Genomic DNA, 27,475 nt, shown 5'->3' on the forward strand with positions numbered 1-27,475 from the left:
GTGGAGTCTGGGCATGAAGGGATGTGGGGGTAGGGCGCTAACCAGGCACCCTGCTTCCAGGGGGACACAAGTGGTTCCACACCCCCTGCCACTCCCACGCATCGCCCCTTGCTGCTATGGGAGAAGCGCAGAAAAGCAGCAGGGGAAGAAGATCACTGCACTGCCATTCCCACACAGAACCTTTTCCTCCTCCGTACCATGGATGTTCCCCAATTAGACACACCCAGCGTAATGAAGTTCAAGTGTATACATATTTTATTACCCTCTGGGGAACTGAAGCACAGAAAAACTTGGGTCAAAGCATCCACTAGTTCTGGTTGCTCAATCTGACACACCTAGGATCTGATTTTCAGAATACTTTTCATTATATAGAATGTAATGTATCTAAAGCACAGCTCTCATTGATGAGAGTACTTAGCACTTCTATAAATAAGACCCCTATGGTCTCGAGACACACACCCAGAAAACAAGGCCCGCACAATTAGTGACCACCTGAGAAAAGCTTGATTTCATGGACATCATATAGGAGCTCAGAGGCAGGAAAAGAATCTAGTTTTCCAGGGCAGCACTCAACTGCCTTAGCCACAAGATCATCCTTTCTCTGCCTCATTCTCTACACATCTTCCAACTTCTGCAATAAATGAGGCAGGGGTTCTAGTATAGACAACAACATTTTCACTACATAACTCTGAATCATCCTTAGACCTGGTCCATGCAGTACAATGAATGAGGCATGGGTCGCATGAGCACATGCATGTGTCAGAGAGGGATGTATGTCATCATGTAATTAAAAACAGAATCATAATGTAAGCACACAAGGGGGCCAAATTAAGTACCATTCTCTTTCTGGACCATCAATAGATGGGGATTGGACACTTTGCTCGGGACTTTCAGAGATATTTGTTGACACCAACAGAACAGAGACATTCAGGAATTCTCCAGTTCCATTCCAGATTCTGGAAGGGAGTGTTCTTTAGTAGGCAGACTTTTCCACGCTTGCTAAAAGTGGATTTGTTCTGCTCTATCTCCTCTAATTCATCCCTGTTCCATTCCTGTCTCCTCCCTGCTCCTGGCTGCTCATCTAAATCCCATTTTCCTCATTTAAGCTTTGTTTACCCTAGAGACCTTATGGCGGTAGCATCACTACTGCTGCGCCACTGTAAGGTCTCCCGTGTAGTAGCTCTATGCTGGCAGAAGAGATTTCTCCCACCGGCATCAATAACCACCTCTAATTAGCAATGGCAGCTAGTGCAGTCCACACTGGTGCTTTTTCATGCCTCTGACCAACAAAAGTTTTAACAACAAGAATGCCAGTGTAAACAAAGGGTGTGTCTAGACTACAGAGTTTTGTCAACAAAAGTGGACTTTTGTCAACAAAACTATACCTGCGTCTACACTACCGCTGAGTTCTGTCGACATAACGTCGACAGAACTCAGCAGTTTTGTCGACGCTGGTAAACTTCATTTTACGAGGCATAATGCCTTCTGTCGACAGAAGGTGTTATTGCATGTAGGGTTGTGTCTAGACTACAGGGTTCTGTCGACAAAGCAGCTTGCTTTGTCGACAGAACTGAATGTAGTCTAGACACTCTTTGTCGACAGTATCTGTTGACAAAACTTCTGTCGACAAAATCCTGTAGTCTAGACGTACCCAAAGCCTTAGTCAATCTCATTCTATATTCCTCAGACATCTCATCCTAGTCTCTTTGGCCAGGAAATTCCAGCACCTGCCCCTCTCCCCAATTCCCAGTCTGAGCCCCCGCTTTATTTTTCCTCTCAACCCCCTAGCAGACTCAAGTTCAAGACTCTTGCCAAGCCGAGCGCTGAGTTCTAGTCTCCCTGCACCGCCTTGTCCTAATCTAGTCCACCCTACACCCTTTCATAGGTTCTTGTCCCACATGCATTGGATTCAAGCTGCTTCCTCTTCCATGTTCCCAGAAGAAGGTTAATTGAAAGCACAGGATAGAGAGGCCCCCCTTGTCTCTGTTCAAGTACTCACAGCTGGCCCAGCACACAGCACCACAAAGCTGCAATTGCATCAAGATTCCAGCTGAACCTTGGGCTGGAACATGACCAGTACAGACAATCTTTGGGAAATTTGGCTGATAGCACCTAAAATGTCTCCATTGAGCATGTGTAAATTGAGATTTTTCAAAGGCTTATAACCTGGCCAAATTTTGGTGGATTTTCTCAGAATAGTAAAAGGCCCATCCCTGACAGAAATGCTGCCCCACTGCCAAATTTCAAATCCCCTCTCCAAACTATGAGTGGAGAGCATTTAGAAGATAAGGTCATTAACATTTTTAACAGCAACAAGTCCCCAAAAGTTTTTAACATGGCAAAACATTTTTCTATAGCTTCACACTAAGGAAGGTCTGAATTGTTTGGAAGATTGGAAGGGTTAAATTACGCCTGACACCCATTATAGAACAATAAGGAGTCTTATGGTACTTTAAAGACTAACAAATTTATTTAGACACACACTTTTGTGGGCTTATGCATCTCCTGCCAATATAGTGCAGACCATACCGGTTCCAGCCATAAAAGCTTATGGCAAAAGAAATGTGTTAGTCTTATGGTGATACAAGACTCCTCGTTTTTGCTAAAACAGCCTAACACGGCTACCCCTCTGAAACATGCCAGCATAGAAGGTATCAGCTAAAATGATTAAAGTCTGGAAAAGTTATAAACGACTGAACATATAATATTGTAAGGACAAGCAGCCCCACCTATAACAACTTGTGCAGGAACATTTATATCATGTCTTAACCCACAAACTATTAAACTTTTCAGCTTGGGCTAAAATTATACAGAAGTTCTATAGCTTAACTATATAACATACTAGCTATGAAGCTAATGATTGCCAGCATGAAAACCCTAAGGAAAGATTATAGTAGTACTTAAAACAGAATATTTTGTTTCTTGCATAGACAGTCTTACCCACTATTTGCTTCTGGTGACTTTGGAGGAACTATTTCACAACTGCAAGTGAAAGATTCTAGTCCATTATTCTGTTGCTGGTATTTATTAATCAGATCCATTAATACTGCCTGATGTCCAATTTTCTTCACTAGCTGCTGTACCATACGATCATTAAGAGCCAAAAGAGCTGCTCCACTAACTTCTTCCTCTAAAAATTGAAGAGAAAAACATCCTTATGTATTGCTGTTTAGTAAGATTCTGAATACCTAATACCACTTGATGTTAGAAGGCATGTAGTTTTCAAATGCAAACATGGTTAGTTCTTCTACATTAACTGTTACACAAAGCTCATTTGTTTTAGCTACTACCTCTTCCAAAAGGCTGTGCCATAATTTCACTTATTTTATAATTTAGTGGTTTAATGTTTTTGGCAATAAAATTCTGTACTTTGAACACAAAGCAACCAAAAAACTGGATATTGTAATACTTTAAGGCAATCTTATTTACAACATACTGCTACTTTGTTAATGAGGGGAAACATTTTAGAGACTGCACAGAATGTCTGAATGCCAGACTCTCTCGATCCTTTCTACAGCAAATATATATTCCCACACAAAACAAACTTTTACATATCAAAGTTGCATCACTACAGAGGTATTAAATATAAAGTGGCCATAAGCAAAATCTGTGAAATCTAATTGTTTCTAGGTGTACATGTTTATATATTTTCAATCCCTCTCTTAATTGTTCTTCCAGACTTTTTATAAATGTACAGGCTCATTTTGATTTATTAGGTTTGAGCCAGTTTTCTCCCTAATAAATTCTGTTAAAACCTGAAGTTATCCAATAGCAATTAATACAAACATACCCATAAAGAAGAAGTTAGAAGATGGCAATTAAACAACAGACTATACTTTTTTTTCCCCAATACAAGAGGTATGAATTACACATATAACAAAAAAAAGACTTACCACGAAACTTAGGAACTAATTCTCCTAAATTTCTCTGCACCAACCAGTTGCAGACTTGATCAACAGACCAACTTTCCATCTTCAGGTGCTACAATAGTAAAATTCCACTGTAGAATGAAAATAAAGAATTGCTTTATTTTTATGCTCCTCTCCAGAGTCAGCTTCCCAACACTACAGAATGCTCAACCTTTCTGAGGCAGTGTTACATTTACATACTGAGTAAAAACATGTAATAAGATATAAAGCTGGTATTGACCAACTAAATTAATACCTATTTATCTGCTAAATCAAACAGCCACTTTTCCCTATTCTTTCTTTTTCTCCTCTCTTTCTTTTCCTCCCTGGTTTCCTTCTGTTCTTCTAACAAAAAACCCTCATTCTTTGCAACACAGAATGCTACCTGATCCATTAACACCCAGGTTTCCACACAGAGAAGAGAAAGGTGTGAAATTCACCACCACCACGCTCATCAGGAAATGGCAGAAGTTTTACAGAAGGGGGAAAAAACATCAGATAAGAGTCTGCCACATATATGTTTATAGTAAATCGAGCACATTAACCCTTTCTACACCACCAAGGAGCTAGTCAAGAGAACACTTTAAATCTTGATTACAAACAATTAAGGGCAATAAAAGCTTCTGGAAAATTCAGGGGAGGGCGGACTATTTTTGTTATTCATTCACACAGTCTTTCAGAGGTTCAAACTATTTCTAGGGAAATGCATATCACATAGACATAACATAATGATTTTAGAGCAAACAGAAGGCCCATTCCTGTTCCTTAATCTCCAGTCCTGATCTATCTGATGGGCCTAAGGGGACTCAGCACCATCCTGGATTTAGTCCTTATACAGCCTCCCTGCTGTATGGCCAAGTATTTTTATATTCCATGTGTCACATATACCTTTTTTAAACAGCTCGTCTGCTCTGATCTATTTCTTTGAAACCAAGGCAAACTACACCAATATAAGTCACTTCTTACGCCACAGCATCACAGCTGCACTAGGCATTTTCACTTTTAAAAAATAAGAAAGCCCTGGGCAGATTAAAGGTCATCTCCTTAAATGCCTTAAAATTACAATCTCTCCTTCCATAACAACTTGAAACAAGGTTCTTAAATTTATTTCTATTGATCTGCTCTTAAACTGGTTTCAAGATGCCGGAGATGTACAGTAACTTTATGTAAGTAAATAAATAAAATAAACAACTGCGTTGGTGAGATATGTACGTATGCAGAGAAATTGCCTTCCCACTTTTTATGACTATTTTACTATTAAAACTCTAGAGATGCACCATTGCCATGAGTGGTTTTTATTTTTTAATACTAAATTGATGTAATCTGGCTCTGCTTCAGGGAAGTCAAGCACGCCCAGAATTCTCAAAGAGCTGGAGAATCAGTTTCTAAGTAGCAGAAGCAAAAGCCTTAGTTGACTCAAGAGAATGTTTTTGGTGAACTAATCATTTTCCTTCTAGGGAACATTAGGCATATGGGACCCAACATTTTCTTACAATGCAATATCCTACAATGACCAGAGCCACAATTTGTCACTGTAGGAGGGCAAAAAACATATCCAACTTGAGAACAGGCATGTATATGTTATATGCTTCAATAATAATTCTTCCCTCCACCCTCAAAAAAGTTTCTTTAAATACCAGTAATTCAGTTAAAGTTCATTCATCTCAGATCAATATGCTTCAGAAACTGAAAAGGGTTAAAAAAGGAATGTCTTTCTGCATTACAAGAGTGGATTTAATTTGATATGACAACAGTAGCCATACAACTCCTCCCCCAGGCTAAGCAGCAATAACAGGGTGTGAAAAGTCATTATTTGCTGAGAACTCTGGTGTAAATTAAAAATCACACCTTCCTGTCACACTTCTTGCTTCCTTGTGAAGAGTAGGACAAAAAAAGCCTCAAAGAACTTGAAAGATAAATCAGAATGCAGAAGATACTTGCCTTAAGAACCAAACAACATAAAAATTAAAATTAAAATACATAAAAATGGAAAACTGCCAATGGTACAAACTATAAGAATTTTTGAAGTCATACCAAAGCAGGCCAAGGTGTCAAATATTGCCGTTAACATGCATGGAATGCAGTTTGTGCACATTATTTAAAATGGCAGTGTACAAGGGTCATGTTTGAAAACTAGACTTTAATATATATGTTCATTACAGACATACATTTCAAAGCCTTTAACAGCTTATCTTACAGATGCTATAATTCGATAAAGGTAATGAACACAAGAACGTCCATACTGGGTCAGACAAAGTCCATTTAGCCCAGTCTCCTGTCTTCCAACAGTGGCCAATGCCAGGTGTACCAGAGAGAATGAACAGTGCAGGTAGTCATCAAGTGCTGCTTCATTTCTGCAGCTTTAGTATTCACTAAGGAAGTAAAATCCTGTGTACTTGAATAACTGGTTAAATGTAGTGTTTAACTGGTTAACCGATTAAAGGTAGGGAGGGTAATCACCCTGCCTGCAGTGCGCTAGGGTCCACCACAGACACGGGCTACTCCTTCGCCGCTAAAGGTGATGCCCTTTTTTAACCTTTCCTTATACATCAGGTTTTCAAAACATTTTATCATTTTTGCTAATCATGTTTACATTAATGCCTAAGGACCAATCACAAATGGGGCCCAATTGTGCTAGTTACTGTACAACAGCAGTAAAGAGTATATTTATATAGTATCAGTGCTTTAAAAACAATGTAAAGTCAGCAGGAGCAATATTTATAGATCACGAAGTACAGACTGAACTCAGCATTGATCTTCAGCTTTCAAGAGATCCTGCCTGTTTATGATTACTGCAATACAGTGATAACACCCATTTTTTTCAAACACTTGCTACTGGGGAGAATTCCTATTAGTCCAAGTCACCTCCTGGCCATCAACAGAATCCCACTGATAGTCACAGGACTACTCATGATAGTGCTTTTGGAATAATTTCTTTAGAGATGAAAAGGTCAGGAGTTTATTCTTGTAAAGCAAATAAATTAGATTTTTAAAAAGGTCCCTGGAAATGAGTGCCTCATATTTATCCAAAGAACACCTTTTCTGATTCAACTCTTCTAAATAGGAATTATTATGGCATATGAACATATCAGTGCAGTTTCAGTCTGATTTAATTTTGAGGATATTTATGAAAGTAAAGAGGATTCAAAAAACCACAGACCATTATAATGAATCTTTTATTGTAACCTAAACTATGGGGGAACCTGTTTTGCCAACTAACCAAGTGTTATTTCTTGATTAGAGAGATCCAATAGTTTCTGATTCTTTGAAAAAAAGGAGACACAAACTTGCAAATGGGTACAACCCATGAAAGGTTTTTAAAGTAATGTAAATCTAAAACCAGATTTTGACACTGTTGGTGAGAAACGGAGAATAAATATGTTAAGAGGCAGATAATTCACTAATCGTGTAGTCAATTCAATTTTTATCGACTACATAATTAGTAGATAAGAGAAGGCTTCCTCAGTCCCTGTGCACACCGGGTCCAGGAGCTACCCCCACTGCGACTCCACAGTTTAAATGTAGTGAGAGCCAGGCGTGAAGGCTCTTACGACATTTAAACTGCAGAGCCACAGCAGAGGTAGCTCCTGGACCTAGGACTGAGCCAGGATTGCTCAGTCCCAGATTGTACCAGATCCAGCAGCCCCTGTCCATAGGGGGTGCCAGTGGGGAGCTGGGACCCCCCGTGGACAGAGAATGATGCCAGAGCAACCTCTATTCATGGTCGTGAACAGGGGCTGCTGCTAGAGTGGCCTCCACCCTCGGCCAGCCCAGGCTGCCGCAGAAAGGGGCTACTTTGCGGCAGCTTCTCCTGCCCCCCACCTGCGCTGCTTCCTCTATCATACTACTTCACTACTAGCTTTCTCCCCACCTCCCCTTGTTGCCTCTAGCTCAGGGGGGGAGGCAGGCAGCACCGCAGAGACGGTGCTTGGGGAACCAGCTTTTAAACTGGCTCCCCCCAGCACCAGCTTGTGCTCCCTCCCCCCTTGCTGCCTCTAATACAGAGGCAGCAAGGGGAGGGGGTGGAGAAAGTGAGTAGTCAACTACCCACTTATGTTATATCCCTAAGCGAGAAGGAAAGGATGGGAAAGGCAGCATTGTCACAAAAGAGAGTCCAGGATGAAAAATAAATATATGTCAATTCCTAGGAGTCTGGAGGAAATTCTAGATGATAGAGCTAAGGTCAGATCTACATTATAAACTTCTGCTGACATACCTATGTAGGTCAGGGATATGAAGAGGCATGGTTTGTGATTTGACATAGCTGTGCTAGCAAAAAGTCTAAGTATAAACACAGTTTTGCCAATATATCTCATTTTGCCCAAGGGATGGTTGAAGTTATACTAGAACAAGCTATACCAGCAGAAGTGTAGCTCCATTGAATGCCTGCTTCCACAATAACAGCACTTTGCCAACATAATACAGTCATTTAGTTATACTAGCAAAGCACTCTGCGTGTATGTCTACACTGCATTCCTCTTTTGAGAGTGGAATGTAAATACAGCTGAGTGAAATTGCAAATGAAGCAATTATTTGAATTTCCTGCGCTTCATTTGCATAAACGCATCCGGGCGCTTTTTCGAAATACCCTATTTCGAAAGAACAAATGCAGTCTAGATAGGGTTATTTAAAAAAAAACAACTTTCTTTTGAAATAACCCTTAAACCTCTTTTTTTAGTCGTCTACACTGTGTTTGTTCTTTCGAATAGAGTATTTCAAAAAAGCACCTGGACGTCATTATGCAAATGAAGCATGGGAAATTCAAATCTGCACTTCATTTGCAAATTCATTCAGCTGCATTTGCATTCCTCTCTCAACAGAGGAATGCAGTGTAGACCTACCTTTAATGTAGACCTACTGTAAGATACTTGGCAGAATTCTATTTTTACTTTTTCATAAAGTTAGACTGATAATATTGATGTTCATCATTAAGCATTTTTTCAATTTTTATTATTTACATTTTCACAGTTTCACAAACTAATGGGCTTTAAGACTTTTAATTTCTACATTTCTAAATATTCATGATTCCAAGAAATTATGAAGTTGTTCAGATTATTTAATTATAGTAGACATGGAGAGTCAAAAAGTTAAAGCTTTATAAAGCATTAAAACACAGCTACTCAACATCACATGACAAAATAAACAAAGAAAATATCCTTAAATGATACTTGTTTTTACTGTTTATTCACTAGTCCCTTTTTAGTCTAACTGAAATCTAAATGACTGGATTTTGACGAAAAGATTCTCAAGTAATATTTTTCTTACTTTGCCAATATGCACGTTTCTATCACCAATGGAAATATTTTTGTCAGTTTGTGTGTATGGTAAAATAGGCATTTATCAATATTTACCAACAGAAAAATCTAATCCTTCCAAGCCCAGTTATAAGGCTCTTTATTATCCCCCTTTGTGGTCTCCTAAACTGCAGGGCATATCTAATGTTAAGATGTATCTAATGCTCAAGACTTTCAGTAATGGTACATCATTCTGTTTTAAGAAAAGAGGGCAGATTCATGAAACTAATAATAGCTCGCTCGGCCAGCCATAGAACAGATTTTAAGCAGCAGTCTAAATACCAGTTGGTGACTGAAACATTCCCCTAAAAACTGTAAATATTTTTAAGAAGTTAAAATTCACACAGCTTCTGCATTGCTTTTTTAAAAAGAATCTGCATAATATTTTGGCATCTCATAGCTTACTTCCAACCTATCCAATAATAAAAAAAATCGGCTGTCATATACTTCATCCACAGACCTCAAAGCGGTTTACAATTAAAGTTATCCCCATTTTACAAAACAAAACAGAATTAGACAGTGTATTGGTACACTGATGCTTAACTGGCATGTATATTGATGTCAGTGCAGTCAGAATTAAGATTTGGCATTGTAGTACAATGGTGAGAAATGTGATGTGCTTTTGTATGTACACTGAACATTTACAGGAAGGTGAAATCTGTCACTGAAATTGGAAAATGTGATGACTGAAAGGAAATCATGATCAAAAGTATCCCTTAACTGGACATTCCCATGTTTCAGTCTACTCTAAAGCCTTCTTATGGAATGCAAATAGAAACAATGCCATCTTAAATACACTTGCATATTTTCACCAGGAGGAACACTTCAGTGTGTGGACCAATCCTTTAGAAGCATTGACGGAAACTTTTGTTGACAAAGAGAAACCACTATAAAAACAAATCCCCAACAACTTCTTTGTGACATTCTTCAGTCACATGCTGACAGAGCATTCCATTAAAAGTTCACAGAAACTTGTGAATGAGAATGTCATTGGAATTCTGATTCCCTGCTTGAAGCAGAAGCCTTTTTTTTTTTTTTAGAATATGAATACCATATAAACTCATGAAAAGTGACTGATTAAAAAAAAGGCTTTTACAGGTTTGGGAAAAAACTGCAATCAAGTGGCCTATCCACACTGAATGTTCTATACATTTTGAAATATAGCGTCATATAACTTATTCTGTTGTCACACCTAATTTACTTCAAGTGTGGTACTAGACATGCATGCCCATGCATGGAGCCTAGATCTACCCTTTAACTAATGCATACACACATATCCAAAGCCTTCAACCGCCCATTAACAATGTTCTCCAATAATCCAAATAAAGATTAGAAGGAACTCTGAATTTAAATCAGACAAGTTAAAAAGTCCAACCACTGAAATAGTTCAGCAACATGACAAAATATATCACAAATAGCCAATTAGCCTGTCATAAAACGGGATTTTCAGGTCTTCTCTCCTGAGCTCTCTCGCTCTGTCTCTCTCTCCCCAAAGGGCCACTTGCCGCTGCTTGCTCCCCAGCTGGGGCCGGCGGGAGTGCTGCTCAGGTGGGCCCGGCCGGAGCACTGTTCATCTTGGAGCGCCGCAGCGCACCACGCAGGGAGGGGAAGGGGGCAGGGCTGGCCGTAAGGGGGGTGGAAAGCAGAGCTGGGGGGAGATTGGGGGCTGTGGGGCTGCAGGGAAGGATGGGGGGGCCAGAGGAAGGGAAGCAGCGCTGGCAGGGGGGTGTCCGGAGGACCGTGGGGCTGGTCGAACCGCTATGGGGGAGGGGAAAGGGGGCGGGATGCTGACATACACGGACAGGGGGCGTGGGCGTGTACATCAGCGTTACACAGGCACAGACACTGGGCTACTATACATTGTGATTGTGATATATATATATATATATAGATAGATATCTATATATATATAGATACATATATATATATCACAATGTCATTCAGTTTTTGTAATTTGAGAAACACAAGAGTCATGAATAACAATAATGGCTGCTTCTGTTGTGCCTCTTCTTGATTCACTAACCAAAAACGCGATGTTTAAAAGGACATTATATTATAACATTTATTTTACCACAGAGTTAGGAATCATAGAACTGGAATGAACCTCCAGAGATCATCAAGTCCAATCCCCTGGCCTCACAGCAGGACTAAGCACCATCTAGATCAGGGCTACTCAACTTTGGAAGCCCGGGAAGGCACAATGATACCCACAACATATGCCGAGGACAGCAACTTAACTGTGGTTGCATATATATGCAAATACATATGTAAATATATGCAAATAGCTTATTTCACACTGATGGGTATGAATATAAAGATTAAGGCAAGACTACACTACACGCAGACCCCATTTAAGTTAGTTCTGTTGATATTAATAAAATGCAATATTTACCTGATTTCCACCCATATGACAGCATATTTAATGAGCAATGACAGTCCAGGAATTTAACTACTAAAACGCAAATCAACAGAAGACCATTATCATAGAATCACAGAACAGTAGAACTGGAAGGGACCTCAAGAGGTCACCGAGTCCAGTTCCCTGCCCTGATGTACGTAATATTACGTCTGCAATAATAGCTTTGCAGTGGCACAGCAGTACTGCTGCAGCTGTGCCACTGTAAGGTTTCACATGTGGTCAATCTATGAGGATAATAGAAGGCTCTCCCACTAGCATAATCTATCCACCCCCACATGAGCACCAGTAGATAGGGATAGAGTATACTGCCAACATAGCACCAGCGCTACTGCTGGTGAAATTTGTCAGTCAGTGTGACAGTGTACACATGTAAATGGTTACACACAAGGCCCCCTCCACCCCAGGCTGCTGCCTCTGATAGAGGCAACAGCATGGGGAGGGGAGGGAGAAGAGCAGGCGGAAACCAGTTTAAACACCAGTTCCCTGTGCATTCCGGCTCCCGCCTGCCACTGCCATGCTGTTGCCTCAATCAAAGAAAGCAGCATGGGGGGTAGGTGGCTCCACAGGAGCCAACACGGCTTAAGAGCTGGCTCCCCATACACACTGGCTCCTGCCTTCCCAGGGGGATGGGGGAAGGGGGTGCATGTGTGTGTCCATGAGGGTTAACCGGGCTCACTGATTAACTGTGTACAGTAAACAGGTACATGTTCACATCTCTAGTGCAGAGAGTACCAAGCAATAAGACTAGCCTTCTGAAATCTCTCCCAACATCGGACACCATATAGTGAGTAGGAGAGAGAAGAGTTAAGAGTGAAAGGGAAGAAATCAAAGAGAAATTAAAATGAAACCATTGCAGTCATTGGTAAAACAAAACAAACATAACACCACAACCAGTCTGACAGGTCAGCATGCTCATCTTCTATTTGCACCTATAAAGCATTCTGTTCAATCAGGAAATATTACATATATGACAACTAATTTGGACTATGTTGTAAGCTGCTTTTTTCCCTTCAGAGTGTCACACTGTAAAGTGGAATGGGTATAAATACTGTCAAATCCCTTCCTGCAAGTACATTGTTATGTATTTGAAAATAAATAAATTACTGTTCTGGGCTCTGCTACCATATGTCTGTTTTCTGAAGAATTTCTAAATAAAACTACCTCATTATACTTAGGGCCAGCCACACTGCAACTTACAACGGCATAGCTATGTCTCTCAGGGATGTGAAAAATACAAACCCCTGAAAGATATAACTATGGCAAACTAGTCCCCATGGTAGATAGTGCTAGATTGACAGAAGAATTCTTCCATTGTCCTAGGTACTGCCTCTCAAGGAGCTGAATTAACTACAGTGATGAGAGAATTCCTCCTCTGGCTGTAGAGAGTGAATATACCAGGGGTGGGCAAAATATGGCCAGCAGACCTGATCCAGCCAGCCAAGCCTCCAGGTCTGGCCCGCAGGCCACTCTACAGGGACCCTCAGGCACAAGGCAGCCAGCCACTTCAGAGCAGCCCCACGCCGCTTTAAGCAGCCAGCTGCTCCCTGTTACTCTCTGCTTCAGACCCTGGGATGGGGGGGAGGGGAGAGGGAAGCTTTGCATGTAATCCCTGCCCCTCACAAAATCCAGCTCCTATTGGCCAGAAAATGGCCAATGGGAGCTCAGAGATTTTCCTGGATGAGGAGGGGGAGCATGAAAAGCATCCCCCGCCCCCTGGAGCAGAGAGCCACAGGGAGTAGCCAGTCATTTTGAGCAGCCTGTCTTGGAGTCCTGCAGGACCGCTGGCCAGTAGTCACCCAGACAAGTGCCTCCTGGCCAGTACCTGTCTCTGGCTCCTCTTACCTTCTCCCCTCCCAACTTTCTGCCCCAGGTCACCACCTAAACCCTCAGCACATCTCCTCCCCCACTTCTCCAGGTCACAACATCATAATACCCTCCCAGACTGCACCTCCTCCTACACCCCTCATTCAGGCCAGAATCCTCTCCTGAACCCATAATCCCCTTCCCAACCCTGCACCCCAAGCCCCTAACCAAGATCACAACCCCCTCCTTCACCCAAACTCCCTCTAATACCCCACACCATCTCCTGCACCCATCCCCTACCACAAGCTACCTTCTGCACCCAACCTTCATCTCAGACCCCACACTCCCTCCATAGAAAAGTGTGGCCTTTGACCATTTACCAAAATCTGGGAGTGTCCCTCCCTCAAAAATTATTGTCCATCTTTATCTATGCTGAAGCATTATAGTGATGCAACTACAACAGTGCAACTATCCTACTGTACAGCGTTTTAAGTGGAGACATAACCTTAGTCACTGACTTTACACAAAAGCTTGGATCTCTGCTTTGCACCTCATGTCATAATTTACAAAGTGGGTGTAAAGAGCAGCCATTCTGATTTCGTACTGTTTTTACCATCACTTTGCACTCACTTTTATTGGTGTAAGTTGACATTATCAGGTGCAATGCACAAGGAAATCAAGTTTTTTTATTGATGCCAGTGGGAGCAGCTGAAACTAGGGCAGTACCTGGCTCAGACTTTTCATTTATACTGCCATGACCTATGTATTAAGGAATCGGATATGGGTTTCAGATTTCTTGACATTTAAGAAATAAAATAATCTAGCAGCCAACCATTTAGATGTACGCAAGGCCATTTACCCCTTAACCTGTGTTCGCCAGAGACATCATTTTCCTTTCTCGAAGCAGTTCCACATTATTTCTTCAATTTGGGTTGGTCTACCCAAAATTTTGTACTGCTATACATATAGCCCATTCAGAAATGCTATAAAGAAGTACAAGCCCATAGCACTGATGCAGTTATACTGATATAAAGATTCTTATTTCAGTAAACCTTATTCCCTAAACTTACAGGAATCAGCTATTTCAATATAAACACCTTGATGTAAAAATACATCCTTTATTTAGACAAGCACTTTTAAAGGGAACATTGTGGCAGAAAATATTTTATTCACACTACTGAAAGAATGTGATATACAGAGCTAGGTATTGTTAATTACTAGCAGGCTTACCCAGCATTGACTGGGTTCTTCAGGACAGGGCCTTGGGAATGGTGGCAGGGGTTGCAGGAGGCTGAGAGTCAGGGGCATCTTTTCTCTCTCAGCCCTCCGACCCACCCAGAGCTATTCTCCTTCCCACCCAGTACACCAAAGCCACTCAGGTCCTGTTCTCCCCCAACTGTCGCGAGAATCACAGGTCCGATAATGAATACCCAAGGGGGGAAGGACAGAACAAGAGCGGCCTGGCCAAACTTTTTTACTGGGGGGGGGGGGGGGGGTGTTACCAGATTTGCCCAATACTCTGGGGTATGCTCATTTATCAGGGTTACCCTTATGGGACTGGGGGGAGGTTAACAGTTCTATCAGTGTGCTGTTGGTGCTTACTTGGGCTCTCATATGGAGCTGAATTCTCCCTGCTGCCAATTCCCCCTCCCACTGGAGCTCTCCTGCAGGAACTAGGTTCCTCAGGATGGGGTTCTTCCCACCTTAGCAACACACACAGACACTCACACCCACTAACAGAGCACGTCTGAGAGGACTGGGTACTCAGCACTCACAAGCTGACCCCCTCATATGTCCCTGGACTCAGCTGGCTGGGTTTCACAGCAATGCCACACTGCACCCTCATGTGCCTTTGGACTCCGTGGGCTGGATTAAACAGCACTTTAAGCTGCTATCCTCATAAGCCCCCAGGTTCAGCACCCCCTATCCCCACTTTCACACCACAGTCATTCACAGGTAAACCACACGATGAGCAAACCCCACAGGATTTTGGGCACTACAGGGATCTTTTGCTTGGGTACAAGAAGCGTTGTTGCAGAGCGAATGGGGAAGCCAAAACAACACCCCTTAAGGAAGAGTGAGCAAAAGAGAAAGAAAGAGAGAGAAGCAACCAGCTTAACAATGAAAGTGATTTATTTCTGAGTAGTGAATAGATATCAAACAGTTACAATATTAAATCTAACAATTACAATATTAAATCTAAATTGAAGCTGATTACAAATGTTAGGTAACCATATAACAGTTTACACAGGGCAGGGTCAGGAGGCTATGCTTAGAGAGATAGTTGAGAGAGAGAGAAAGAGAGAGAGAGACCTCACCACTCCACGGAGCTTGCACTGATCAGGGTTCCCAGATGATGATGGTAGCCGGGGGTCCAGAGGGCAGGAGAAAAGCAGGACAGAGCCCCCAACACGATCAGACAGGAGATGAAGAAGTCTCAATGGAACTGATGCAGTTTAAGTCCAGGTATCAGAACAGTTTTCTTGGGGCAAGGATAGGAGTTTTATAGGGATAGTTCAAAGAGAAAGAGGAGAGACAATAGAGACTGATCACACCTGGTGATGGGTGATGTTCCTTGAACGAGCTCACAATGCAACTAGGCAGTTTCAGTATTTTGGATGTCAATAGGATCGTTACTAGAATTGGTCTGATAATGACTAATTTGGGTGTGAGCAGGCCTAGGTTCATTAGCATCTGGAGCAGGGATTTCCCATCAGGCAGTGCTTCTCTGCTTTCGGTGTCCCATAGTTCAGTGCGGTTCCTGCCTTGGAAGAGCTGCTCTCCATTCTGTATGCTAATGAGATGTCCCTCTGTTCCATCTTTAATGCAAATGAGGCTGGGGTGTTTCCTTAATTGTATCACCCTTGTCTGAAGCAGTTTAGGTGTGTCTTCCCCGGCCTTTTCATTGCTTTGTCTTTGATTCTAGCAGAGGCCTGAGGGAGGGGAATGGTTTTCCATGAGTGTCACTCCCTGACTCCCCAAGAGCACAAGGCTGACAGGTGACCATGTTCTGGTTCCCCAATAATCACAGAGCTGGTGGGTAACAGGGGGCAGTTTCTTTTCTCTAACACCAACCATCTCCCCAGCCAATACAGGGCCTGTTCTCTCTCCCCCAGCCCACATAGGGCCTATTTTCTCACCACCACTCCACAACACTGTTAGAGAAAATAAACTGCCCCCCCCCCCCCAGTAAAAAAGTTTGGCCAGGCGGCTCTTGTTCTGCAGTACTCCTTGAGAGAAACCGGCCGCACCCTTCCTGCATACCATTGCCTTTAGAAAAAGGAAAGGTGTGAAAAGGGGAAAATAGCCTCTGATTCTACCACCCGTCACCTTGGCGTGAGAACTGCGGGGCTTACCTGGTCTCATGAAACCTGCACAGTTTCGGCCCAACCCCTGGGACACAGACCCCCCACTTGGTGACCATTGGGCCATATATGGTAATATGCAAGCGCGGGAAAGCAATGTGCAGATTTGGGGATAAATACCCATGGCACAGTTTGCTCTAGGAGGTCTTTGCAACACACGTACCACCGTGCGTGTGCCTTCTCGTATACTTCAAAGCGCTGCCGGCCTGATCAACCGACCAGCCACCTCCCCCGACTCTCGGGCGTAACCAAGGCCTTCGCAACCGAACCAATATCTGTGAAATGTTCTGTGTGCTGTGTAAGTTGGTATGTATGATTTGATTTTTTCTTGTTGTATAAGCTTAGTGTTGTAGTTGTTTGTGGGTAGTACATAAGAGTTTGTAGTTATCACTGTTATTTTATTACTGTAGCTGGATATTTTTAAGATTAGAGACTATTCCCCTTGCCCTTCCCATCCCTATATCTCTGACACGTTTTACTAGAAACCATAGAATAAATATAATAAATACTGTAAATTCATTATTAACACGGTCTATTAAAATCTTAGAATAAATACTATAAATTCACCACTGTCATAAATAAATATTTTTTATTTGATAAAACTGTCCACCTGGTTCTGTCCTTCCCCCCTTGGGTATTCATTATCGGACCTGTGAGTCTCGCGACAAACACCACTACCACCACCAGTGCTCTGGCCAAGGACTGCGAAGGGAGAAAAGGGTTTGGGGCAGGGAAGGCTACTTACTGGTGCTGGCCACTCCCTTGGTCCCAGTGGACACTACATCAGGGCTACTCAACATGCGGCCTGCGGGCTGCATGCAGCCCACAGCCGTCTGTTTCTGGCCCGCAGTGCAGTTTGGGTTTACACAGGGCTCAACATGTGGCCTGAGAGTGGAAGCCAAATAAAAAAAGCAGTCAATACAATGGACTTCTGTTGATATGCGTCATTGCTGGACTGTCATTGCTCATTAAAAGTGCTGTCACATGGATGAAAATTGGGTAAATATTGCATTTTATTAATATCAGCAGAACTGACTTAAATAGGGCCAGTGTGTTGTGTAGTCTGGCCTTAATCTTTGTATTCATGGCATCAGTGCGAAAGAAGCTATTTGCATATATATTTGCATGTATATGCAATCACACTTACGTTGTGGCATTTGACATGGCTGTATCACTGTGGCCCCCAGGGCTTCCAAAGTTGAGTAGTCCTGCTCTACAGGATAGCTCTCCTTTGCGGGCTTGGTGTCCCCAGTGGACATTCCCATGTCGCATCCCTACAAACAGCAGCCCCTCCTTTTGAATGTCCTTTTCCCAGGCCTTCCAGTTGTCTTGGCACAGCCAAACCCTGACCTCACTTTAAGTTAGAAACAGAGGAAACGGCATACCCAAGTTAGTGTCCCTAGCTCAGGGGTGGGAAAGAGGAGGCTAGCAGGCTGGATTTGGTCCACCAAGCCACTGAATCCAGCCCATGGCCACCTTGCTGGAACACTTACTACACAGCAGCTCACACTGCTGGCTGCTAATTACTCTGGACACTGGGGAGGGATGGGGAAGTTTCAGGTGCTGTCCACACCCCTTAGCAAAATCCTTCAGCTCCCATTGGCCAGTTTCCAGCTAATGGCACACCTGCTCCTCTTGCACTCCCACCTCTCTCTCCCCCCAACTTCCTGCTCCACCCAAACCCTCTGTATCCCTTCTCCTTATTTCCCCCAGGTCACGACTCCCTCATACCCCATCCTGCACCCTTATCCCCTCCTGCACTCCATTCCTCTGCCCCAGATCACCACCCAAGCCCTCTGCACCCTTTCCCCCTTCTCCCAGATCACAACTCCCTCCCAGACCCTGCATCCCCTCTTATATCCCTCGCCCAGACCAGAATCCTCTCCTGCACTCCATTCCCTTGTCCCAAGTCATCACTCCCTCCTTCACCCAAACTCCCTCGCAGACTCCACACCCCCTCATTTACCTCAGTCCTCTATCCCAGTGGTCACCAACCAGTAGATTGGGATCTACCAGTAGATCTTGGAGCCTCTAACAGGGGATCCTACTGGTTTGGCCAGGAAGCTATCAAATGCTGGCTCTTCCGTTGCCCCTCTACCCGCTGTCATGCTGCTCCTGCCCTCTGCTTTGGAGCTGCCCCCTGGGAGCCTCCTGCTTGCTCTGCAAAGTGTGGGAGGAAGAAGAGGGGAGGACTCTAATGTCAGGGTGTCCCTCGCCCCCCACTTCTGTACCCTATCCTGCACAGAGAAGGGGATGGATGAAGCTTGGCCATGCAAATCTGTCACTCACACACTGTATGCGTGTCTATCATTCTCACAAACACTCACTGTCCTTCCCTTTCATCTCCTGACCCAACATACACATACATGGGGGGTTGTTACTACTTTTACTGCTTGCAAAGTGTGTTGTTTTTGGTTTTTAACTGTCACCACCCTAACCTCCTACACCCAACCTGCTGCCCCTGACGTGAGTCCCCCTGCACCCAAACTCCTTCCCAGAAATCTTTGGTTCAAGACCAGAGCCTGTACCCCAACCCCTACCCCAGCTTGGTGAAAGTGAGTGAGGATGGGGGAGAAGGGGGATGGAGTGAGCAGGGTGAGGCCTCAGAGAAGGGGTGAAGCAGGGGCAGGGCCTCAAAGAAGGGGCGAAGCAAGGGCAGGGCCTCAAAGAAGGGGCAGGAAGGAAGAGTGGCAAGGGTTTTTGGGTTTGAGGTAGGTCTTACATTGCACTTAAATCGAAAAAGTGATCTTGGGTTTAAAAAGGTTGGAGACCACTTCTCTAACCCAAAGCTCCCTTCTACACCCACAGTGCCAGTTCCCGCACCCCATCCATAGAATGCAGCCCTTGATCACTTACCAAAATCTTGGAGTGGCCCCCCCTTACAAATTACTGCCCACCCCTGCCCTAGCTCTTACCGTTCTGGAGGAGTTCTTCAATAAATAGGCTCTCAGACAGACACACTCTATGATTAGATAGACAGACAGACAGACAGATAAAGTTCCCATTGAGCAGTTTAGCCCAATAAGTGCAGTTTACCCTTTATATATTAGAATCTGCCTTTAAAGAAATAGACAGGGGGTTTGCACGGCCTACTATTCTGCAAAGAAATTTGTTCTCTGGCTCTGCTACATTAGTTTTGCTTCAAACAGCTCTTCAAGGAAAGTGCAATTAGATGTCACTGGTTTGGAAACCGTGGTGCAGGGATAATTCTTACTTTCAACTTCATGAAGGAGAGGAGCTTACAATCTTATCTTATTCACTGTACAACCAGCCTCATTTTTAACATGTGCCATTTAGAAAGCCTCCCATCAAAGCAACATGCTTTTAGAAAAATATTAAGATATTACACCATTTTTGCAAAGATAAGGTATGTTTATAAGTAACACTTATGATCAAGACTAGAGGTGGGATATGCAAAAGTCTCTTCCAAAGAGCCAATTGCACAAAATGCACCAGGTGATCCCAAAAGCAATTCAGAGGGGAAAGGTACCATCAACCACTTTGCACTTGGCCAATAGCCAAGGCTCTCCAAGCACTTTTCACACTCAGTACAAGCATCTTCTACTCCCTGGGGAATTCTGTGTCGCCGCACAATGCAGTTTTGCAGAAATTAGTGCACAGAAAATGGGCAGCAGTGCTGCTAGCCACTTCTCCAACCATTAGATTTAGCAGAGCCCATCTTGCACATCTAAGACACAGCTGGGGGCAGGGAAAGGGAGCTAGAGTAGTGGTGGGGGAACCTGCAGCCCACTAGGGTTCCATTTGTCGCTCATGAGACATTTTGTTTACCATTGCCTATGCACCGAGTTGCCACATTCTGCTGCTTTTCATCTGTGTAGATTTTTTCCTACCAGAAGAACAAAAGCAACATACACTAAGGGTACCTCTAGACTACAAGCCTCTTTTGAAAAAGTCTCTTTCGAAAGAGAGCATCTAAACTACAGCCAGTACTTTTGAAAAAGTGAGCCACTTTTTCAAAAGAGAGCACCCAGGCAGTCTGGATGCTGTCTTTCGAAAAAGCAGTTTGCATTATATAGCGCCTTTTTTTTTGAAAGAGCACTTTCAAAAAAAGGTGTTATTCCTCGTAAAATGAGGTTTTCTGTGGTCAAAAAAACCCGCCACATTCGAAAATACCCTTTAGTCTAGACACACCCTAAGGGTGTTAAATTGCAGTTAATTGACTAGTTGAGTAATCAATGGAATTTCCATCAACTACTCAATACAGGCAGTCCCCGACTTACGCGGATCCGACTTATGTCGGATCCGCACTTATGAACGGGGCTTTTCTCGCCCCAGAGCTCACGGGCAGCGGGTCGCCACCCGTGTCCTCCAGGGCGAGAAAAGCTTCTCCAGGTCTTTGGGCGGCTTTGCTCTGGTGTCCCTGGTCTGCTGGGGGGGTCCAGCGGCTTTGTCCCCCCAGCAGACTAGGAGGACAGGAGCAAAGCCTTGGAGCACGCCCGCAGCGGGACAGCCCAGGTGCGCTTGGGCTGTCCCGCTGCGGGCGTGCTCCAAGGCTTTGCTCCCCATCTCCTTGGTCTGACCAGCAGACCAGGGAGATGGGGAGCAAAGCCTCGGAGCACGCCAGCAGTGGGACAGCCGCGGCACGCCTGGACTGTCCCGCTGCCTGCGTGCTCTGCGGCTTTGCTCCGCGTCTCCCAGGTCAGCAGACCAGGGAGACGGAGCAAAGCCGTGGAGGACTTGGGCGGTCCCGCCACCCCCGTCTCCCTGGTCTGCTGGGGGGGGGGGGGAGGTACAGCTAGTGCCCCCCCCCCCCAGCAGACCAGGCTTTTCTTGCCTACCCCTGGGGTAGAGCAGCTGGGGGCTGCCGGGTTGGTCCCGCAGCGCCGCTCCGGACCAACCCGGCAGCACCCCAGCTGCTCTGCCCCAGGCATCCTGATTCAGCTGCTGCTGGTCAGTTTCAGCAGCGGCTGATTTGGGGACGCCTGGGGCAGAGCAGCTGGGGTGCTGCTGGGTTGCTCCAGTAGCGCCGAGGAGCCGCGCTACTGGAGCAACCCAGCAGCACCCCAGCTGCTCTGCCCCAGGCGTCCCCAAGTCAGCCGCTGCTGAAACTGACCAGCAGCTGACTACAGGAAGCCCGAGGCAGAGTTGCTCTGCCCCAGGCTTCCTGGAATCAGCCGCTGATCAGTTTCAGCAGCAGCTGACTTGGGGACGCCTGGGTTTCTTAAGTTGAATCTGTATGTAAGTCAGAACTGGCATCCAGATTCAGCCGCGGTTGAAACTGATCAGTTTCAGCAGCGGCTGACGCCAGTTCCGACTTACATACAGATTCAACTTAAGAACAAACCTACAGTCCTTATCTTGTACGTAACCCGGGGGACTGCCTGTAAGCATGACCGCTGGGGCTCTCGTACATTTCAAAGGAGGAATGCAGAACTACACCTGCAGCCCGGGGCCAGTGGGAAATCCCGCTGACTCTGGGCTGCAGATGGCGTGCCAGCTTAGAAAAGTACAAGAGGCCCACTGTGGGCTGCACTCAAGCATGCCTGCTTTGAAATGTACAAGAGACCCCAGAGGGCTCTTGTGAATTTCAAAGCCACAGCATCCTCATGGAGTAGTGCCTTCAGCATTTCAAAGGGGCAGCGCACCATAGCTGAGCCCAGGCTCCATACCACATTTCAGCGGAACCTGGTTCAACTCCCCAGCTGACTCTGGGTTCTGGAGAAATGCTGCGGGGAACCTGGGCTCACCTGGGGAGTCCACAGCTGACCATGGGCTCCATAGCGCTGCCCCTTTGAACGCAGCTTCTGCATTTCAAAGGGGCAATGCCACACAGCTGATCCCTGGCTCATCTGTTAGGCACTGCCCCTCTGAAATGCTTCTTTTAAGTACCCCTACTTCCCCCTTCCTTTACTGCTTCTATCTGATAGAGGCAGCCAATGGGGGGGGGAGGGGGGAGGAAATCAACTATTCCTTATCAGATAGTTGACTAGTCCTTAATATCCTTAACATACACATAAAGCAAGAGCACATGAAGTGAAGTGCATGCTGATTACACACATTACTACAGCCATGTGCTCCCTCTGCATCCAGTCAAAGCACTGCTATGGTTCAATCTGCACATCCACAAATTCTAGGCAGGCAAGTGCAGTTAGCAAAACTACTCTATTCTGGGGAAACAAGAAGATGAAGGAGGGTCACTCATGCAGCCCACTCACTAGCCTAGGTTGCCCCTTACTGAACTAGAGGGTGCTGGGCTGCAGCTGTTCCTAGCATGCTTTGAGGGAACTATAGGGTGGTGTGGCTGAAACTCCATGCAAGGCTGTGACTGGGCATTAGGCTGTTTCTCCCTCTGCCCGGGGTTATGAAGCAGCAGGGAGGAGGAAGGATGGATGGATGGGCGGGCATGGGGGAATCCCACAGGTGAACTCTGGGGGGGGGGGGAGGGGAGTGGTGTGGTATTGGATGGGGGAGTCTGCAGATGAGCTCTGAGAAGGAGAGTAGTTTGGGTGTATTGGATGGGGGGGGCACAAGTGGGCTCTGCAGAGGGGTGGAAGGGTTGTGAATATTTGCCCCCCTGGCTGGGATCTAGGAAGGTAAGAACAAAGCAGGAGCTGGGTTGTCATAGGGGGTTCTTTAGCTCTCTATCCCTGGGGGAATTGCTCTGGGCGTCCCTATTACAGTTACAGACGTACCTACTGGCGGGTATTTTGAAACCAATTTACCAAAATAACTGAAAGTGGCGTGACTCTGGAGTGTTATTTTGACCAAAAACTAACTGCAGACTCCTACAATCCTGTGCACTGTTCGGGCGCAGAAGGGCCCCAGGAGCTGGCTTCGGACCCAGGGGCACCGGCCGGCGAAGTGGAAAGGGGGAAGGCGGTACTAGGGCCTACCTGAGACAAAGCCCTGAAGAGCAGGGCATCCCGTCCCCCTGCTCCGCTCGCGCCGGCCTCACTCCCCACGTGCGGACACGCCGCGCCCCCGGCGGCTGGTCTGGCTCCCGCCCCCGGGCAGTGGGCACAGCCCCGGCGAGGCGGAGCCAGCGCACGTGAAGCGCGGGCACCGCGGGACGTGGCCAGGGCTGGCGGGCGCCCGCCGCGACTGTCGGGGATGGTGGCAGCGAAGCCTTCAGGTCGCAAGCGCCTCCCTCACCCCAGCGGCTCCGCCCGCTCCCTGGCGGCTCCGCGGGACCCGAGCTGCGGCGCGGCCCGGCCCAGCCCGGGCGCCGCTCGCACCGTCCCCCCCCGTTACCTGCCCCGCTCGGCCGCAGCCTCTGTCCCGAGCAAACTTCATGCAAAGCTGCCTTTCCTCCGCGGCGGCGCTTCCCCTTCCGGTGCGGGGGCTGGCGCTCAGCCGCGGTGGGAGCAGGGCTCCGGCGGTGGAGCTGGGGGAGACAGGGGCGGTGCAGGGTAGCGCCCCGGGTGCAAAGGCCAGCGGGAGGGGACAGAGAAAGCGGCTGCCGGGGGAGCTTTTTCCAAAGCAAAACTGGCTCGTTTGCTGGCTTCAATCCGCAGCACGAGGAGAAACCAACAACCCGGGCCAGAAGCTGCAGACGCACCCCTCCCCCCGGCTGCTGCCGCTGGCTCCGCCTTGGTGCATTTTGGGCTGGGGTAACACCTTCTGAGTGGGGCTTTCCGGCCTCGGGCAAGCTGCGGCCGCTGCTGCTGCTGTGAAAGAAAGAATCCGATGGCCCATTTCTGGTTCCAGTTTAAGGAGCAACGTGTGTGCTCTATCTAAGACCAACAAGGAATAGCTAACCTCCTGGGGCTGGCGTTCCGCACCTAATCCTTGGAGGTTTTTTGTCTGTAAAGGAATCTTGAGTCTGAGTTTAGACTTCTGGGAGCTGGTTTTGAATTTAAATTGAGGGAGGAACAAGATGCCGTTCGAAGGAACATGGGGTATTTTAAGTGACACTTAAAATTGCTCAGTGTTCAACATCTGTACGTGAAGTGACTGTCTCACTGTAGGTTTGTAATTCAGATGTAAACTCAGCACAAACTGGGAGTTAGCATAACATGTTACACCCAGAAGAATTTTTTTGGAAATGTTTCATATTGGTTTTGCTGTTTTAAGTCCATTTCAAAAACCGAGCAACAGTATTTATGGGGGAGAATAAGTTGAATGTCAGGTGATTTTGTGCTCCAGCCTCAAAAAGTCTTAATTTTTCACAATTACCATTTGAGCCATTATCACAAACTAATTTCTACCAAAATAAACAAACATGAATCCTCTATTTAATTCTTTGGCCTCATGTTATGATTAATGTATGGAAAACCGACACTGGCTGGCACTGAACAGCCTTCTCTGAGCTATGCACATGGACATGACATGAGCATAAAGAGCAAGACATGGTCATTTGCTAGGGCCCTGTCAAATACACAGCCATGAAAAACATGTCACTGACTATGAAATCAGGTCTCCTTCCATGAAATCTGCTCTTTTGTGTGTTTTTGACCTATACTATGGACTTTGACCTATCCATGGACTTCATGAGGGAGACCAGCATTTCTCAAATTTCAGGTTCTCATCCAAAAGGGAATCATGGGGAGGGAGGTCCACAAGATTAGGGAGGTTGTGATATTGCCACCTTTACTTCAGAGATGGGTGGCCAGAGAGTACTACCTGTTGATCAGTGCTCAGCTCTGAAGGTAGCATTCTGCCAGCAGCAGCACAGAAGTAAGAGTGGCAACGCCATATCATACCATCCACTTCTTCAGAAGTGGGCTGTGCCCACAAAAGCTCATGATACCATCTACATGTTTTGTTAGTCTATAAAGTGCTACCAGACCATTTGTTGTTTTTTAAGTTCATCCCAACAATGTTAGGCATCATTAAAAAAGGCATAGAGAACAAGACAGAGAATATTTTATTGCCTCTATATAAAACCATGGTACACCCACATCTTGAATACTGTGTACAGATGTGGCTGCCTCATCTCAAAAAAGATATATTGGCATTGGAAAAGGTTCGGAAAAGGGCAACAAAAATGATTAGGGGTTTGGAATGTGTCCTATATGAAGAGAGATTAAAAAGACTGGGACTTCTCTGTTTAGAAAAGAAGAGATATGATATGATAGAGGTCTATAAAATCATGACGGGGGAATATGATAGAGGTCTATAAAGTCATGACAGGTATGGAAAAAGTGAATAAGGACAAGTTATTTACTTGTTCCCACAATATAAGAACTAGGGTTTGCCAAATGAAATTAATAGGTAGCAGGTTTAAAACGAAGTTTTTTTTCATATTGCGCATAGTCATTCTGTGGAACTCCTTACCAAAGGATATTGTGAAGACTAGGTTCAAAAAAGACCTAGATAAATTCGTGGAGGGTAGGTCAATTGATACATATTAGCCAGAATGGGTAGGAATGGTGTCCATATGCCTCTGTTTGTCAGGGGCTGGGAATGGATGACAGGAGAGGAATCACTTGATGAATACCTGTTCTGTTCACTCTGGGGCATCTGGCATTGGCCACTGTCAGAAGACAGGCTACTGAGCAAGATGGACCTTTGGCCTGACCCAGTATGGCCGTTCTTATGACCCTAAAGTTACAAGACCCTGGAATTTCAAGTTTAAATAGCAGAAATCATGATATTTGTTATTTTTAAAATCCCATGACCGTAAAATTGACCAAAATGAACTGTGAATTTAGTAGGGCCTTAGTCATTGCCCAAAGGAGCTTCCAATCTAGCTCTGTCTTTTTTGCCCATCAAGACATGGCCTCTGTGCCTAAATTTTATTTGTTTCTGAACCCTTTCATTAATAACTATCCTAGACCAAGTCTGAAAAAACTGGGAGTGCTGGTGACATAAGATACTCAGTAAGTGCCCCAAGACCTTGTCTGCTCAGAGATTTTAGCAACTGGTGACCACACTAATGTAGCTTGCACCAGTGAAAAACTCTGTTGTAGACAGTGTAAACATCTGGTGGTGTGGTAAATTGCTGTACAATGTGATTTACACCACTGGGCTATGTCTAGACTACGTCCCTTTTTCAGAAAAGGGATGTAAATTAGACGTATCGCAATTGCTAATGAAGCAGGGATTTAAATCTCCCGTGCTTCATTAGCATAAAAATGGCTGCCGCTTTTTTTCGGCATGGAGCTTTGTCGAAGAAAAGCGCCAGTCTAGACGCTGATCTTTCGAAAAATAAAGCCTTTTCCGAAAGATCCCTTATCCCTTATTTCCGAAAAAGAGATGTAATCTAGACATAGCCCTGATGTTTACTACTGTTTGAAACCAAGCTGCATTATTGCATTAGGAGGCTGCATGAAGAGCTACTTAAGTAGCTGCTCTCAAATCCCCAGTGTAAACAAAGCCTTAGTATGGATGTCAGCTGTGTTTGAAAACATTTAAACAATAGGGTTAACCATGACCAGCTAACAGTTTTTTTAAATACATCTGTCCTAATTCCCTGTAAAGGGAAAATTGAGTTTAACATTGTGTTAGTAAAAACAGAAGCTTCAGGGGGTAGCCGAGTTAGTCTGTACAGAATAAACTTAACAAATGGTCTGGTAGCACTTTATAGACTACCAAAACATGAGCTTTCATGGTCCGGTCATCTGAAGAAGTGGGTTGTGCCCATGAAAGCTCATGTTTTATTAAGCTATAAAATGCTACCAGACTATTTGTTGTTTTTTTAGTAAAAACAGTTTCTCAGTTTCCTCCAGTAGAAACAAGCCCTTCAAGGAAGCTGGCAGATAAAGGTGTCAGTCACTTTAGGAT

General features: G+C 45.0%; 1 protein-coding gene across 8 annotated transcripts in view; it reads right to left on the bottom strand.

Annotated features, from left to right (window-relative positions):
• The window catches only part of SAMD3 (sterile alpha motif domain containing 3), a 117,715-nt gene that overhangs the window by 54,530 nt on the left and 35,710 nt on the right, over nt 1-27,475 (bottom strand). For 3 of the 8 annotated variants that reach the window (XM_006118591.4, XM_075924150.1, XM_075924148.1), the window contains 2 exons: nt 3,894-4,000; nt 2,941-3,130 (listed from right to left, as the gene is read on the bottom strand). In XM_006118591.4, coding sequence (XP_006118653.2) covers nt 2,941-3,130; nt 3,894-3,972 — 269 coding nt within the window. In that variant the 5' untranslated portion in view covers nt 3,973-4,000. Of the gene's footprint in view, nt 1-2,940; nt 3,131-3,893; nt 4,001-17,534; nt 17,675-23,643; nt 23,975-24,001; nt 24,478-24,508; nt 24,529-27,475 lie in introns of those variants that run through there. The other 5 variants (XM_075924149.1, XM_075924151.1, XM_075924147.1 and 2 more) reach the window with 5 other exon arrangements.

This window comes from Pelodiscus sinensis, chromosome 3, assembly GCF_049634645.1.
Source record: "Pelodiscus sinensis isolate JC-2024 chromosome 3, ASM4963464v1, whole genome shotgun sequence".
Classification (NCBI taxonomy): Eukaryota; Metazoa; Chordata; order Testudines; family Trionychidae; genus Pelodiscus; species Pelodiscus sinensis.